The 14,871-nt window shown below is 40.6% G+C and overlaps 1 protein-coding gene across 1 annotated transcript; it reads left to right on the top strand.

Moving 5' to 3' along the window:
* Positions 1-14,641, top strand: LOC121346289 (p53 apoptosis effector related to PMP-22-like). The gene is made up of 3 exons (XM_041423990.1): positions 1-228; positions 13,862-14,005; positions 14,267-14,641. Exons 1-3 carry the CDS (start codon positions 18-20, stop codon positions 14,479-14,481), a joined length of 570 nt encoding a protein of 189 aa, XP_041279924.1. The 5' UTR covers positions 1-17; the 3' UTR covers positions 14,482-14,641.
* Positions 14,642-14,871: the final 230 nt, after the last annotated feature.

Genomic DNA, 14,871 nt, shown 5'->3' on the forward strand with positions numbered 1-14,871 from the left:
CAGCACTGCCCTGAGCCATGGTGAAGTACGGCCTTGACTACACGCGCTGCCGATGGATCCTACCCCTGCTCCTGGGCATCGGGGTCATCTTCGGCATCATCGCTCTGGCGGGCTGGGGCTGGCTGGAGTCGCAGACCTTGCCCTACGTGCTGCAAGCGTCGCTGTGGCAGATCTGCAGGAGGCCTGACCAAGGCGGGGAATGGAGCTGTGATTCCCTCATGGACTACGGTAAGCGCCTGCAGGGGTGGCGGGGAGCAGGATCTGAAGCAGAGTGTCGCATCCCCGGGGTCACCTTCCCGCGGGTCTCCTAACTGGATCACCCAGTACCGGCATTTATATATGAAGCCACGGGCAATAAGGACTATCGCTAAGTGCACCGAGGCTTTTGACTAACCGGGTGAAGAAATAAAATGCCCTCACACCCCTGTGCAGAAAAGAATCTAGAGGATTACTTAATACATAAAGCCCCACGCATGGTATGGTACCGGTGCAAAAAATAATACAGGATTTTCTTCCTCTCTCAGAAGAACCTGGTAACCTCTTCTCACTAATCACTGCTCCTCAAAACTTAACGGCTGCTGGTGATCAAACATCCAAAGAACAAGTTGTGTGGGTAAGCCTGGCATCAGTGTGACAAGCAGGTCTGAGTGCCAGAAACAGGCAGGTAAAAATGTAAGATGGCAGCAAGATATTCCCAGGGAGTGTCAGGCTACAGAATGCTGCCCTGAAACTGCTCCAGTAGGTGGGTCGTGTGAAAGAGTCTCCTTGTGATTATGAAAGAAAGCTTTAAAAGATGAAAGGATTTCTTGTTCGTACTAAGTTTTGGTGAAGTATGCTATTAAACATGTTGACCTGGGTGCAATCTTCAGCTTGAAAAGACGTAAACCACAAATGTGAGAGAATAGCCCAAGAGAAGGGTCACTCTGGTTGTGCTCTGTTTATTTTTTATTTTTCCTTTTTGTTTTTCTTTCTGTATATTTGCTGTTGTCCATGGTTTGCAACAAGTAATAGTGAATGAAGGGCTGTTAGCTTGAGCTGGAAAGGAAGTTCAAGAGTTCTTAAAATTTATGCTCATTCAAATTACAAGGAAGAACCTTTTCTCTGGGGCTCAGAATCTCAGTTCTTCTTCTTAAAAATAACAGTAAGAGCACTTGCTGAAGCAATCTCAGGGATTATTTATTACAGCGCTTCAAAATTGTTCCTGAAGGTTTATTGTATGTCATGAAACTCTACCTTCTATGCACAAAATGCAGCTGTAATGAGTTAATTGCAGCAGGCCTCTGTGAGTGTAGGGCTCCAGGCAAGACCAGCTCCACTGAGCATCACCACCCAGCCCTGCTCTCAGGGCTCCAGCATCACTCTGTGGCTGGGCCCAAGTCAAGCCAGCAAATGGGCCTTTGCTACGTGAGACTTGAGAGAAGGAGAAAGAACATGATGCTTAGTAGAGGGCTTCTCAGTCCTGAATTTCCTCCTAAGTTTCCTGAAAAGTGAGCCCTCCTCTTGGTCTCCAAGTTAGGCCCTGGAGAATGGTATGAATGCCAGATTTAACTGGACAGAAAACACAGAGATGTTTCACCTTGCTTCTCTAGATAAAACAAGAGAAATTTCTCCTTACTTCTAGGACCTCGATAGGTGTTTGGCATTTCACTTCCTTCCTTATCCTGCCTCACTCTGATAGCTTTAAATTCTGCAGCTGCATGCACAGTTTCCCTGGAAACTGGACAGCATCTACAGACAAACCAGGGAGGTCATCCTCTGTGCAGACTGTCCAGCAATGTCTGGAGTTACCATGAATCACATCCACAATAAGTCCAGCACTTTTTACACAAACATTGTGGACTTGGTACACACATGCAGGACATTATCCAGCAGGTACATTGGAGAGTCCACTGATGCTTCTGAAAGCATTAGAAACATTGTTCCTGAGCTGCATGACTGCATTATGCCCTCAATAGGCATGCATCTATCACTTGAACTCTTCAAGTGATTAAATACCCAGGAAGTCTAAGCAAATCCTCAAAATCCTCCTGGACAAAATTTCCTGGATATGTCTGGCACAATGGAGTCACCTAGATAGTGGGAGAATATGTGAAGGCTGTATGTAAATAAGGTATGCAAGGGTTATGCTGCCAGGCTTCTGCCTTTGCCAGATTTTGCCGTTAAAATGCAGACCTTGCCCTTCATGGGGGTGAGTTATCCCTGACTCAGAAGAGGACTGTAGACCTAACTGTTAAGGCTGCAAACACTGTCCTGATCTTTTCCAGATCTTTCCCTCAGACGCTTTCTTGACAGAGGTGGGATATCCTCAGGTCCAGTCCTGTTCTCCACTTTTCCTTGTTCAGTGATGCAGGGTTGGGATTTTTCTTTTGTGACTTCCACCTTTTCTCATGCAGGGCAGAGGTGGCTGATGCTGGTCTTGGATTCCACCCAAAAGACCAGGCCATGAGAGCATCTCATTTGTGAGCATGCAGGTCTTGTGTTGAGCCTGATTGTACCTTCCTTAGTGATGAAATAGAGGGTTTTAGTAATTCTGGGATTAAATTTTTCTACTGTGCTCCAGAAAGGTCATGGAAAACAAGCATTCAGCATCATGTTCTGTGGGATGTTTAACTTTGTGCCAAGCTAAACACAGTGCTTGTGCTGGTTAAACAAAGTGTAATTACACGCCTTCCTGAGCACAGAGACAAAGATGTGATGTAAACATAAAGGACAGACAGAAATGTACAGCATTCCTGAGATGAGATCTCTTTTCCTCCTTCTGTTCCAGTTTCCATCTTGTTTCTTCTGACCTTTACTCTCAGCTTCCCTGCCTAATCTGCCACTGGCTGGTTCTGAAATTTGTCCCTCCTGCAGGGGTGGTTTCACTGATAAACATTGTATGTATGTGTACCCCAGCAGCTGCCAGCAAATATTGTCAACATGACTTGGACAGTGTAGTTATCTTAATCCACTACAGTCATCTTCATCCTATCATTATTAGATGTAATTACAACATCCTTGCAAGTTGTTAATTACAATGTGCAAATTCAAATCAAATTCTGCACGTGCAATGTTTATAATTCCCCTTGAATCTTGGCTGTTCGGCTTAAGGTATGTTTATACAGTTGGAAGGCAAGAACCCAATGTCATTGAGGTTGATTATATTGGAAGGGAAGAAGGCTGAGTATTTCATTTGCTGCATCAGTGGAGTTTGGAGGTTTTGATTTTATATTTTTTTCTTTTTTTTGGAAAGGCAGTGAAGTAACTCCACTGGTGCACTTACCTTTTGTGAAAGGTCTTTTGCAAAGTTTATGAGCTCTGTGGAAAGTGAGAATAAGAAGAGTTTATACACTGCTATCTTTTCCAAGACTTCAGATCATCTGCTTTAAATATATGACACTCATGTAGACTTTATCAAAGACTTACTTTTCAAGCATATTTAGTTCAAATAAATAGAACTTTCTAGGAAAAAATACCCAGTGCATTAGGACACTTACTCAAACTGCAGGGAATTTAGGATGAGGGACTCAGAGATTCATTGCTCTTGCTCTTCATTGTTCTTGCACTTGAAAACAACAAAGGGCTCAATCTGATGACATGCTTGAACACATACAAGGAGAAATTAAGACTTTTTGGATAGACAATGAGCAATATGGAATGTACCTCTGTGGGACATGGCTGAGCTTACAACGAAAATGCACAGGTTAAACCCCATCATGATGCTGGCACAGCACTCCTTTGTTTTTCTTGTTCTTTGGCTAGACTTGTCTTGAACGAGGTGTGTCTTGCAGACCTGAGACATTTCTTCAGTATGTAATTTATTCCACTGCAGGCTTTGGAGATGTTTAAACATGTGTAGGTAAATACATAATAAATAAAGTGGGAGAAAATAACTGATTTTATTAGTCTGAATGTGATGCACAAAGGGTGAAAAACTTGTGACTACACTTGTCCCTTATCTTCCACCCAGCCTTGTAGTTCTTCCATTTGCAGATACTGCCATCAAAAAACCTGAAATTTTAAAGCGTATGTTGTCAAGATCATCTTATTTGCATAGTGAAAACAGAGACCTTGGGAAAAAAAAAATCAGGAAAAGGCATTTCCATATGGCAAGTGAAATCCACATCTTCAGTTATTTTCACATCATCATATTATATTATGGGTTTTTCCTGGGATGTGTGGAGGGTTTTTGGCTGTGGAGATTAGTGGAGGGATGAATGATTTTGCCATCTGGAAGGGACACCTTTGTGCAACTTGCCTTCCAAATAATGGGCAAGTATGTTCTAGGTATCCAGTTTTATTTTGGTCTATGAATATGAATACAATACTACAAGATAAGAAGGCTAGTATAGTATGATTACAATGAACAAAAACTACTTCAAATATGACAGCAGATAAGTATGGCTACAGGATAAGTGAAAGAAGGAAATGTTGCAAAAGTAATATCCTTTTGAGAAAAGATATATTCTGCATCCCCATTGATGAATAGATTTTTTTCCCCCCTTTTGCCTGTACCAGGCTTTTGTTTCCAGGGAATCTTTTGCTACAGTGAAGCACATTTATTATCCTGGAGGAAGAACAAAATGGAAATCACTTACTAAAAATACCCAAGTAGTGATACAACAGCAAGGTAACATGGTGTGGTTTGGACCAGTTTCCAAAGTCTCTCTCTTGATACTGCACCTACCACAGGCCTTGCACTTCTGGCCACAGAGCTCTCCCTCTGGAAAATTACCTTCTCCATCAGAGCACTGGCTCATTACACCTGGGGCACAGGACAGACCAGCCACCAAGTCTTGCCACTGCCACACTACCTACGTAACACTGTTTTTCCTTCCCCCACATTCCCATCACATCTGACAGCCAGCACCTAATCCCAGCATGGGGAAACCCTTATTTGCCCCAAAATAAAGCGAGCACCCTGAGCAGAGTGACATGGGGACATTTCCAGAGGGACAGGATGGGATACAGCAGATGGAGGACAAACAAGATGTCCCAGTGTCTCTCTGGCATCTGGGGGTGTCCATACATCAAAACAGAAATTAAGTAAACAAGTAACTGTGCTTTTGAAGTAGGGACCAGCTCAAGTCACTGGGCCTTCATTACAGATTTTTCCTGAAGTCAAGGTTCTGAACTTAACAGCTTTCAGAACTTGGTAACATCCAAGTAGGTTTGCAAAAGTGTCTTTGCAGCTGGGAAAGAGGCTGGGGAGGTTTCAGAGCAGTTCAAGGAAGCCTGTGGGAGAGCCCGGGATGGATCCCAGCTCTCCTCTGTGCATGGCCTGGATTAAGGAGCAAACCTTGACTGCTTTGACACAGGGTGAACTGAAAACAAAAGGCTGCTGCTTTTCTGTATTGTATCATAAAATGATTATATTTATATAAAGTGGTTGTCTGTAGTTTTAATGACAGTGTGTAGAGAAGCATATGATTTCCTAAAACATCATTCTCCTTAAAGTATAATGTTCCCTGGTTTAACCAATGAGAAATGAGATTACAAGATTAGTTACTGAATAATGTAGAACACTCAATAATGATTCAAAGCTTAGAATGAGAAAAAATACAGTCTCAAACATATAGCTAATGAAAAAATCACAACAGTGTTTGTGCAAGGAATGATGCAAGAAGGAAAGAAAAAAATTGATTTTTCCCCAGCTCATAGGAGACTCTCCATTGTTCCTAAACAGTATAAACAATAAGGTATAAGGGGTATAAGAGAAGGGAATCAAGGCCAGAGAATTTAATTACCATGGCAATTTGTATTCCTTACCTGCAATTGCTTGTGTGCTTTCCCTTGTAGTTTTAGAGCCTGTACTTTAATAATTTCAGTGGCAGATTCATTTAATCAGATTCTCTTTTAAATAATAGTAATGCTCTTGAGCAAATAACTCTCCAGAGAGCAATTGCACATGTAATCCCACTGTTTGTTATCCAGCCTTCCCTTAATAATTATGTTTAGATTATGTGGTAAAATAGCAGTCATGTGGAACATTCTCACCTGCCCATCAGGAGATATGAACTGCTGGTGCTGAGGATTTTAAGAAGATCCTCAACACTTTGCATTTTCAGGCCCTGAAGTTCCGAAGAGAGGATTCCATTCACTTACAGAGGAGACATCTCTGCTGACAGCATGTGGAAACTCGTGGTCAAATTCTCAATCCTCTTCAACTCATTTGTTCCTCTAGTTTATTGAGGTAACCTAATGCAGCATTTCCATAACTACATCTCCATAGTCTGAACAGTGATAAGGGCTGCAAGATGTATTTCAAATTCTACTGTAGGTTTAAACATATTACTTAAGTGTGAAGGTGTTGAACAGCAAAAGAAACAAAATTCTCAGAACATTCTTTCACATTTCTGTATCACTTCATACTGTGAGCTTGTGCTGTTCTGAGACACCTCAAACACACTGACTCAGTGAGCATTGTAATGCCATGTTTCTTCTTTGTCAAGTACCATTACGAAATAACTCATTGGTCAAAAATTCCCAGGAACTCAAAGCAGCTTGTGGAGTGCTGACATGAGCCTCTGTTCCAGAGGTATCTGGCTTCCTTCTACTAGTACTAAGTTACACTTCACTTCAGTCCTGCTGAATTACTAATCTGAAACTGAGTACATCTAATGTCACCTACTGTGCTGACATATGGATGCTGTGCCCAAATCAGGCCCCCAAAAATAGAAAGTCTCTGTGCAGTTCATTTAACAACCTCATCAGCAGTAAGCAGCATGGGACAAAGATTTTCAGGATGCATTGTAAAAGCTGTTTCATTAACAAGAAAAGTAAGTAAATTCAATATATTTTTATGAGTACAAAGCACAACTTCTGCTTATATCTGAGGGTTTTATTTTGCAAATAGTAAAATTTTGCTCCTATCAGAAAATCAGATCCAGGTTCACAGCTGCTGTCTGTTAGTGGGAAATTCCCTAGTGTGAAAGGTGATTTTCATCAAGGTTTCAGAACAAAGTTTGCTCACAGCATGAAAACTGCAGATCAAGAGTGACAACAATTCTTGGTGCACATGGAAATAAGATGTAAATTCAGTGTTCATTAGTCCCAAATGACTCTGGGAATATAAAACTTAAAAAGAACTTTTTGTTTTAAAAGGTTCCACTCTACTTTGATTTGATTAAAAGTTCTAGTTCATAGCCTGTGTTATCATGGAAATCAATGCTGTTTAATTCACATTACATATTTCAACCCACTCAGGGGTAATTAGGGAGCAGGTACATCTTGCTATTCTCATTAACTGAGCTTATGTAAATGAACCGATTAATCAATACCTTACCTATTTTATTTACCTGTCCCTCCCAAACTACATGTACACATCCAAGTATAAGTAACCCTGCTTTAATTTTAAAAAAATAGGAAAAAAATAGGAGGAAAAATGTTATAGCATTAAAGTGTATGAGACTGAGCTTTAATCCTGAGATTTTCCCAGTGTGTGCAACTGCTTCTGAAGATAATGTGAGATAGGGGTACTCCCTGACTCTCTCATGAGCAAACCTTTAATTTTGAGGCACTGTGTGTGCATTACATTTAATATCTAACTTACTCCCTTGGTGCTGCCTTTGATGATGGCTCTACACCTTTTGCCCCTTCTGCCTTCCCAGCACTAAGCAAGCATCAGGGAGCAGCCCTCATTAATGCAGGATTTGCAGAAGACAGCTTCTAAGTCAAGCTTGTACATGCCTGAGCTTATGATGAGATGAATTTGAACCACTCCCTCAAGACGTAACTACTCCTCCCCTCAAATTCAAGTCAGAATAGCTTCTAAGTTTAATTGCTTGCCTCAGTAAGAAAGGAGGGCTGCAGATTACACAAGGTTTTGCCTGTGTTTGTTTGTGGGTGAAGCCAGGGGTGAGGAATTAATAGGTTTTTCCTTTAAAGGAGTTAAAGCCCAGCAAGCCACACTGAGCTATAATTTTAGCATGCAGCTATGGACAAAACACTGCCTTCTGCTAATGTATACTGTGTTTTATTGATAGAAGAACTACTTATAAAAGTTCTTTTTCTTAATGTTGTCATCTAAAATCATTTTTGTGAGGTAATTGTCCTAATGTCCTAATCCTTTCTCATTTATATGGGACATGTTACTAGTCATTGAGAAACTTTGGCCATGACATTATCCTAATGTGAACCTAGATAGGTCATGGTTGTCTTTTAAATAGTGGCAAGCTAAAAGCTGGTTCTGGCTCACACAAAAACTACTTTTATGAGATAATACTCTGTTATTAAATGAGAAATCTGTATTAACAGCCAATGAACTCTAAAAAAGTAATGCTAGGGGGAAAAGAACAGAGTTACCAAAGAAGATACAATATAGAAAGACTAAAAATTCTGTATTCCATTGCAAAAGATAAATTTCAACCAAAAAAATTAAAAGAAAAACCTCCAGTATTGACTACTGATATGAAAGATACACAGAGAATGAAGTTCTTTTAAGACTGATCCAGATACAATGAAGGAAGATACTCAAAAAAGAGTACATATGTAATCATACCTTTGATATTATTTTCCTCATTTTATTCTGTTCATAAATTATCCATGATTAATATGTGATTTTTTTTCTCTCATTTGTACAAACTTCCTTTGAAATAATTTTCACTCAATAGCTTTTAGTCTGCACATGCAGTTTATTAAAAAGGAGCTGCTTTTGGTAGTTTCTGATTTATCTTGGCTGTATACAAACCCATGCACACTGGTATTTCAATGCCAGCTCACGTGATCAGCAAACAATTGCAGAGATTATAGTGTGCATTTATTTCCAGAAAGAGGGCAGAAAGTCCCTGTAGTTGGCATGTTACAGAGTCAGTATTTCCAGAAGATAGGATTTTGCACTGTGTCATGTTGCACAGGTAACACAGGAAATCCAGAGTCCTGATGACAGTGGCATGCATGCACGCCAGAAGCTTGTAACCCTTTGGCTGCTAGAGATGTGGGTTAATGGGTTTGATGGACCACTGTAAGAGTCATGCTAAGGGAACACGAGTTCTGCTGCAAACACTTGCACTTTCACACGGAAACCTTCTTGAGGAGAACAAACCAAAGGGGAATGGGTAAAACCTGGCCAAAGCAGGTCCTTTTCAAAGTGAGGCCTGTGCTCTGCAGTGCTCGCCGCACCCTGACAAAGAACGCCAGGTTGAGAAACTCAAGTGAGTTCAGCTTTGTTTCCAAAATAATACTCTTTCCCTTTAATCAGAGAGATGTTAAACAGGTTGAGCTCTGCAAACTCAGCCTAGAAACATTCTCATTACGTACAACACAGAGGTGAATTGCTACCAATGCAGATTTTAGTTCTCCTAAGAGTTGCTTTGGAAGACTGCAGCTAGAACTGCAGGGTTTATGTTCCTTTCCCTTGGTGGTATGAAGGATAACAGAGCAAAATGTCTGTTACATTTTCTTTCACCACTCCCTGGTTCTTGTGAATTAAAGCTACACCTCCTCAAATCGCTGCACAATTCACTGCAATGTGAAAATGATCAGTCAGCAAGAGCCTCTAGATAACTGCTGGTGTCTTTGAGCTGGCAATAAATATTTTTCTTTCCGATGCTAGTTGTGTATTTAACTTCCAACCAAGAGGAAACTTTGGAGAAGTATGTTCTTATTGATCACACAAGGAGCGGTACTTCTGAACTCTCTGGGGTTGCTTTCAGAAAATGTCACCCAAGGAGAGACTCAACAGTTTATGTGGTGTGGGAGTACCAGATCAAGAAAAACAAGAGAATGTTATTGTGAGTGTTTTCCCACGTTTTGGAGCACATACACCAGGAACTTGGGCATTTGTATTTGTCATGGAAGAAGTAAAGGTTATATGCTATTTTCAAGACACAACAGCTCTATTTTTGAAGGCACCATTTGGAGCATGAAACATGACAGGCTGAGGAAATAGGTATGGTGGTTCAAAGATTTGGCTTAACTTACTGCTGAGCAAGAAAGTTTGTTTCTTTTTGTGTGAAGCACTGACAGTGTTTACACTTTCACAAACTGTAAAATGTGTAAGGGGGTAAAATCAGGAAGGCAGGAAACTGGAGATGTTCTTAGTCCTGGAGGTCTAATTAAGTCCATCATCTTCCCTATGGCTGCAGCCACATATAGGATAACCAGAATGTGTTTATATGGTTCAATACAAGAGGTAGTCATGCTGCCTCCAAACTGAGTTAGCTTTAATAGCAGAGTAATAAATCTGTGTTATTATTGAATTCTGTCTCAGCTTATAATGTAGCTCATAAGATATCATGAGCTCTGTCCTGGCATGGAGGGCTCTTTCTGGTCTCTAAATTAGCTCAGGGGTCTTCTCACAAAGCAGGGAGTTGTAGAAGTCAGGCACTTGCATTTTCCAGTGGTCGCATATTGCTGTATTCACTTTGGGCAGCCCAGACTCTCACAAATCACTGCTGAGTGACATAAAAAACTCTGCTATCAGAAGCACTGTCCTCACTCGCTTGAGACAAGGGTGAGAACATGGGTTCCTCTTGCCTGTTTGAGATAGCAGTATCTTGTTTAAGACTAAATTGCTCAGAAAATTGCCAGTTAGAAGGAGTTTTGAAGAGTGGCTGGTGTGTAGCTGCCCACAAATGCTTTCATAGTGTTCACTGGTGCTCTTTCAGCTGGTGGAGGAACTCAGAAAGGGAGAAATGGGACTGGCACCAAAGCATTTACAGGATGCTGCTGGTATTCAAGGACACTTTTGTATAAGTACGTTTCTTTTCTCACAAACACATTTTAACTCTTAAACAGCCAAAAATCACCACCATTTTTGGGGCTGAGAAAATAGATCTCAAAATGTTTTTACAAACTCAGTTGGATACCCTGTAACCTGCTGCTTCCTCTGTTTCAATTTTTGATTTGGTGACAGGTGGACTGGACCCTTTCAGCTTTTAATTGCCCTTGCTTTACAGCCAAGAATACACTGAATTGGTGTTGCACCCATGAGGATTCTTTGACCTGGAGGTCACACTTTTAAGAAAAAGCTTTGTATATAATTTATTATATTATTAATATAATAAAATAATAAATATAAATATATATAAATATAATAAATATAATAATTTATTTATATTTTATTTATATTTATTTATATTTTTACTCAACATTGAAGACAAAACCCCCCACAACACTGGAAGATAAGAAAATATTTGGGACTAAATTAGCTATTTACTTGTCTGTGTTTTTTGACCAATTTAATTCTTCTAATTTTGACATTGTAAAGGAATTTTAATTCTTAGTTCTATTTGTAAAGAACTAAGCTACTTGAGTGTTTCTGGCTGGCACAAGATAAAATAAGCATCTCAAATATTGAAACAGTTGCAATTATTGCTGCACAAAGCCTTTGTTGCCTTTTACTCTAGAAAGGTAAGATGTTTACACACTTTGGTCTTAGAATACTGATAGCTGCTGCTTTTTGCAAAGGGCAGATGAACTCAGGATACTTTTCTTCAAAAAAACCCTGTAGACACTCACTCTTCATACACTCTACTGCCTTTGAGCTGTTTTTCTTCCAACATTGAAGGTGGTTTTTTCTCTTTTGTAGAACTGAGAGCCACAAAATTGGCTGTTAGGTGATTGAGCAATGCCTCCAAATGGTGTAGGCATCCTGCAACAGGCATGTCTCTTCTTGCCACATAGCCAGTGCCCAGCAGGCTGGGCGTGTTCCCAATCTGCTTCCATACAGTCACAGCATTTGGAACACTACTTCAGGAAAAACACCTGGGTGAGCCTGGCGGGGGAGGGAGCTGCTGGCATGGGCAAGGTTCCACCCCACATGTCTGCAGCCACCAGGCACAGCTCCCTGAGCCCCCAGCCCTGGTGCTGCTCCCAGCCAGGGCTTGGTGCTCTACCATCAGCTGCTCTTGGGAAGCAAGGCTGAGCTTTGGCAGCAGGGAAGGTGGAACTTCCAGGACTCCTGGTGTCTCAGAACTTGCTGGGGAGGCAGCTCTGCTCTGAGTCTGCTCCTTGGCCTGGGAGTTTTGTATCTAACCACAATCAATTGTGCACCTTAGAAAAAACATCACCTCTAGATGTTCTTGTCATTCCAACCTTTTGCCAGAAGTATCCAGAACTCTTGTATCCAAGAGCAGCAAGGTCACCATTGCTGAGAAACATCTCTTATGGCCAGGTGCCCCTTTTTTTGCTGTTTTAAAGCGGTAACAGAGAGATTGGGAATAGGAACACCTTAAATGGGGTATGTTGAGCAGTGTAAGAAATTCCTCTCCTTAACCGTTTCTTCTGATGCTCTGCCTGAGATGCTGTCCTCCCTCCTGTGCCTCCACACTGCATACTCTACCTCTGAGCCCCCCGTAAACTACTAGAAAGAAGAGTCTGAGCTAAAACTCTGGGCTAGAAATGTAAGATGTAAGATGTTCTGTAAGATGTTCTTACATCTCTGGGCTAGAGATGTAAGAACACAATTGCTGTCCCTTTCAGTCTTCTCAGGCAGCTGCCTGTTTACTGGCAAAACAACCCAGTTGAAAAGCCCTACAAGCAGACAGAAACTTTGTGGGATAAGAAAGAGAATGGAGATTAAATAAAACTGAAGATATAGTGCGATAGCTAGAACAGAGCAGGAATCATAAAGCAGGGAGAATGTGGGAAAGCGAACAAAAGGGAAACTGGTTTTGGTGGACTGAGGGGTAGAAAAGGATAGCTGGAAAATCCTGATCCATTTTTCCTGCCTAATAGTAGTGGTGGTGTGAGCCCTGGAGAAAGACGGATTGAACAGTGAGTTGTTACTCACTGGGGACAGGTCAGTTGCTTTCACGCTTACCTGACTCTGGTCAAGGGAAAGACAGGACACTTTGCATTTTATTACTTCCATGCTTAAAGCAAACAAATTGATAGGTAACTTACTCAGTTTCAGAGGGAACTTTTACTGAACAGCATGCACTGCATTTAAGTTGAATTGTAATTATTGTCAGGGTTGTTTGGGCTGTGATAATTTTTTGCCACTGCTGTTGTATATATTTGGTTAGAAGCCAACACTTGACAAAGACATAGTGGCTTAGATGAGGGGATGAAATCTGCAGATGCCTAGCAGACTTTAACTGCTTACTCAATTTAATACACAATTTAAAATGTGTCAAAGTGGCTTTTTTAGATCCAGAAGAAGAGACACTTTGATCTCTTTGAGCAGTAGTTGTTACTCAAGTCTTGAAATATTAAATAAATATTATTTTTCCAGTTGTTATGCCAATGCAATATGCTTTACTTTAACATGTTAAAACATAAAAATCTATAATATGAAAATGAAAGAATTAATATCCGAAATAAGCTTTCTGAATTGAAGTGGTTCTAAATTTGGACCAAAATCAGAGATCCAATTTCCCTACAAAGCAGATTCCAAATCCTTAACTCCATTTAGGACACAGAGCTAAACTTAGGCTGAAAGACAGAAATCACTGAATTTTGGCATTTATGGGTTGTTTCCACACCTTTAAGTTTGCAGATTGGTAGTGCTTTTACAAACACTTTGTTTCAAAGGAAGATTTTATTAGTTCCAGGAACAGTTTAATTGTCCTTGTCTATACAAAAGGAAGCTGGTTTTATGGCATCAGCTGAGGTAATATTTGCTATTGAAGGACAGTGTCCAGTTTTACACCTTTAAGGCCATTTGTCTCTTAATTCTTAATTGCTAAAACTAAACAGCAAGCTCTCACCCAAGCCCCCATTTCATCCTGTATTAGAAGACCAATCTGGAATTTTATGCCTTCTGCAGTTAGTGCATGATTTCTTGTGAAACCGAAATGTTCACCTACAAGTGGAGAGAAAGCTCCCATGTTTTCTTTCCTGGGAGACAATCCTCTTTTCACAGGTTTTTAAATTAACCTTTAATTACTAACCAGAGAAAAACAACCTTTGTTTTTTTGCATCTTCCTTCTGATTTCAGCCTGGGGAAGAGCCGCTGCTGCCACATACCTGGTTGGCTTCCTACTTCTAGTCATCTGTTTTGCACTGGCCATCATAGCATTTGCCATCGACACTCTTCGGTTCAACTTCATTCGTGGGATTGGAGGCTTGCTTTTCGTGGCTGGTAAGGCAGCATGTGGAGTCAAGTTTAGCTTGTGCATATATATCCATACTAAAACTGATATCTTCCTCAGGTGATCCTATACCCATATACCCAAGTCTCTGTTGTGTGCAATTGAGCTCTCTATGAAAAATCAAAGTCTCTCATGGCACTGGATCGATTTTCAGATCCTCCAAAACATGGATGGATTTAGCTACAGAGGTTATGAAGGATAGCAGTGGTGCTGGGTCTTAAACATTTTTTTGTTTTCTCCTGTTTCTTCAGCTGTGTTCTCCATCATGGGCCTGGTGATTTACCCAGTGAAGTTCTCATCTGAAATTGAGATGACAGGAGTCAATATGTTCAGCTGGGCCTATGGCTTTGGCTGGACCACTGCCATTATGGAAATATGCCTGGGATTCTTCTTCTGCTGCCTTCCTAACTATGAAGATCAGATCCTGGGTAATGTCAAGCCCACATATTTTTACTCTTCCCCATAAGCACCAGGAAAAATGTGTTCATATTCCAGAGATACATGACAGACTAGCTATGTTTTTCAGAATATTCTCATCAGATGTTAGTAGAAAAGGCTGGAAACTTTTCTAATGTGTGTAGAAATACGCCACTGGCATCTGCAGTAAAGTTATCTACTCTATTTTGGACCTTCATATCTGATGTGGGTTGGTCAGATAAAGCACAAATGTTAAAACCTCTTCGTTTTCCTCATTTATTCCCATGAGTGGGGTTTATGTGGATTCCACTGCATTGTAAATACATTCATAATTGTAATTAAATTCAGAAAAACTTATTAAACTGGCAATAAAAAAACCCAATGCATATCATCTTCCTGAAGGAAACTCAAAATAACCCCATTTTGTATGTATCATCTT

The sequence above is a fragment of the Onychostruthus taczanowskii genome, unplaced genomic scaffold (assembly GCF_017590055.1).
Source record: "Onychostruthus taczanowskii isolate IOZ18803 unplaced genomic scaffold, ASM1759005v1 scaffold8, whole genome shotgun sequence".
NCBI lineage: Eukaryota > Metazoa > Chordata > Aves > Passeriformes > Passeridae > Onychostruthus > Onychostruthus taczanowskii.

What these genes read in the sequence shown, in the direction of transcription:
- LOC121346289 (XM_041423990.1), top strand. Translation starts at nt 18, where the DNA reads ATGGTGAAGTACGGCCTTGACTACACGCGCTGCCGATGGATCCTACCC. An exon ending in TGATTCCCTCATGGACTACG is followed by an intron (nt 229 to 13,861) that starts GTAAGCGCCTGC and finishes TTCTGATTTCAG; the next exon opens with CCTGGGGAAGAGCCGCTGCT. An exon ending in AGGCTTGCTTTTCGTGGCTG is followed by an intron (nt 14,006 to 14,266) that starts GTAAGGCAGCAT and finishes CTGTTTCTTCAG; the next exon opens with CTGTGTTCTCCATCATGGGC.